Source organism: Penaeus monodon, chromosome 21, assembly GCF_015228065.2.
Source record: "Penaeus monodon isolate SGIC_2016 chromosome 21, NSTDA_Pmon_1, whole genome shotgun sequence".
NCBI classification, from domain to species: Eukaryota; Metazoa; Arthropoda; class Malacostraca; order Decapoda; family Penaeidae; genus Penaeus; species Penaeus monodon.
This window is the reverse complement of record NC_051406.1, coordinates 23764325-23764588: the sequence shown is the minus strand read 5'-3', so window position 1 is coordinate 23764588 and position 264 is coordinate 23764325. Positions and strand designations below refer to the sequence as shown.

The following is a 264-nucleotide window of genomic DNA, read 5'->3' as shown; positions in this document are numbered from 1 at the left end:
TGAAACACAAGAGGACATTTGTAACTATCATTTCATAGATAACACGCTAGACTGCAACACAGAAACGTATTTTGAAAACCTGCAGCAAATTACGAGGATTAGAGTCCAACTTACTCTGAATTTGTTGATGTCCCTTGGCCCAATGCCTGCCTCAGAGTCCTGGGATTCAAGCCCCAGGACTAACCATGTCACAAGGTACACCGTGATGTTTGACGCCACCGTGAATGCGTATCTGGAACACATATGGATATACAATTACTTGTG

General features: G+C 43.2%; 1 protein-coding gene across 1 annotated transcript in view; it reads right to left on the bottom strand.

The window, feature by feature from the left end:
- LOC119586367 (major facilitator superfamily domain-containing protein 12-like) overlaps positions 1-264 on the bottom strand; it is a gene marked incomplete in the record, with an annotated part of 40561 nt that overhangs the window by 33141 nt on the left and 7156 nt on the right. Inside the window, 1 exon segment of the mRNA XM_037935079.1 lies at positions 115-232. Coding sequence (XP_037791007.1) covers positions 115-232 — 118 coding nt within the window.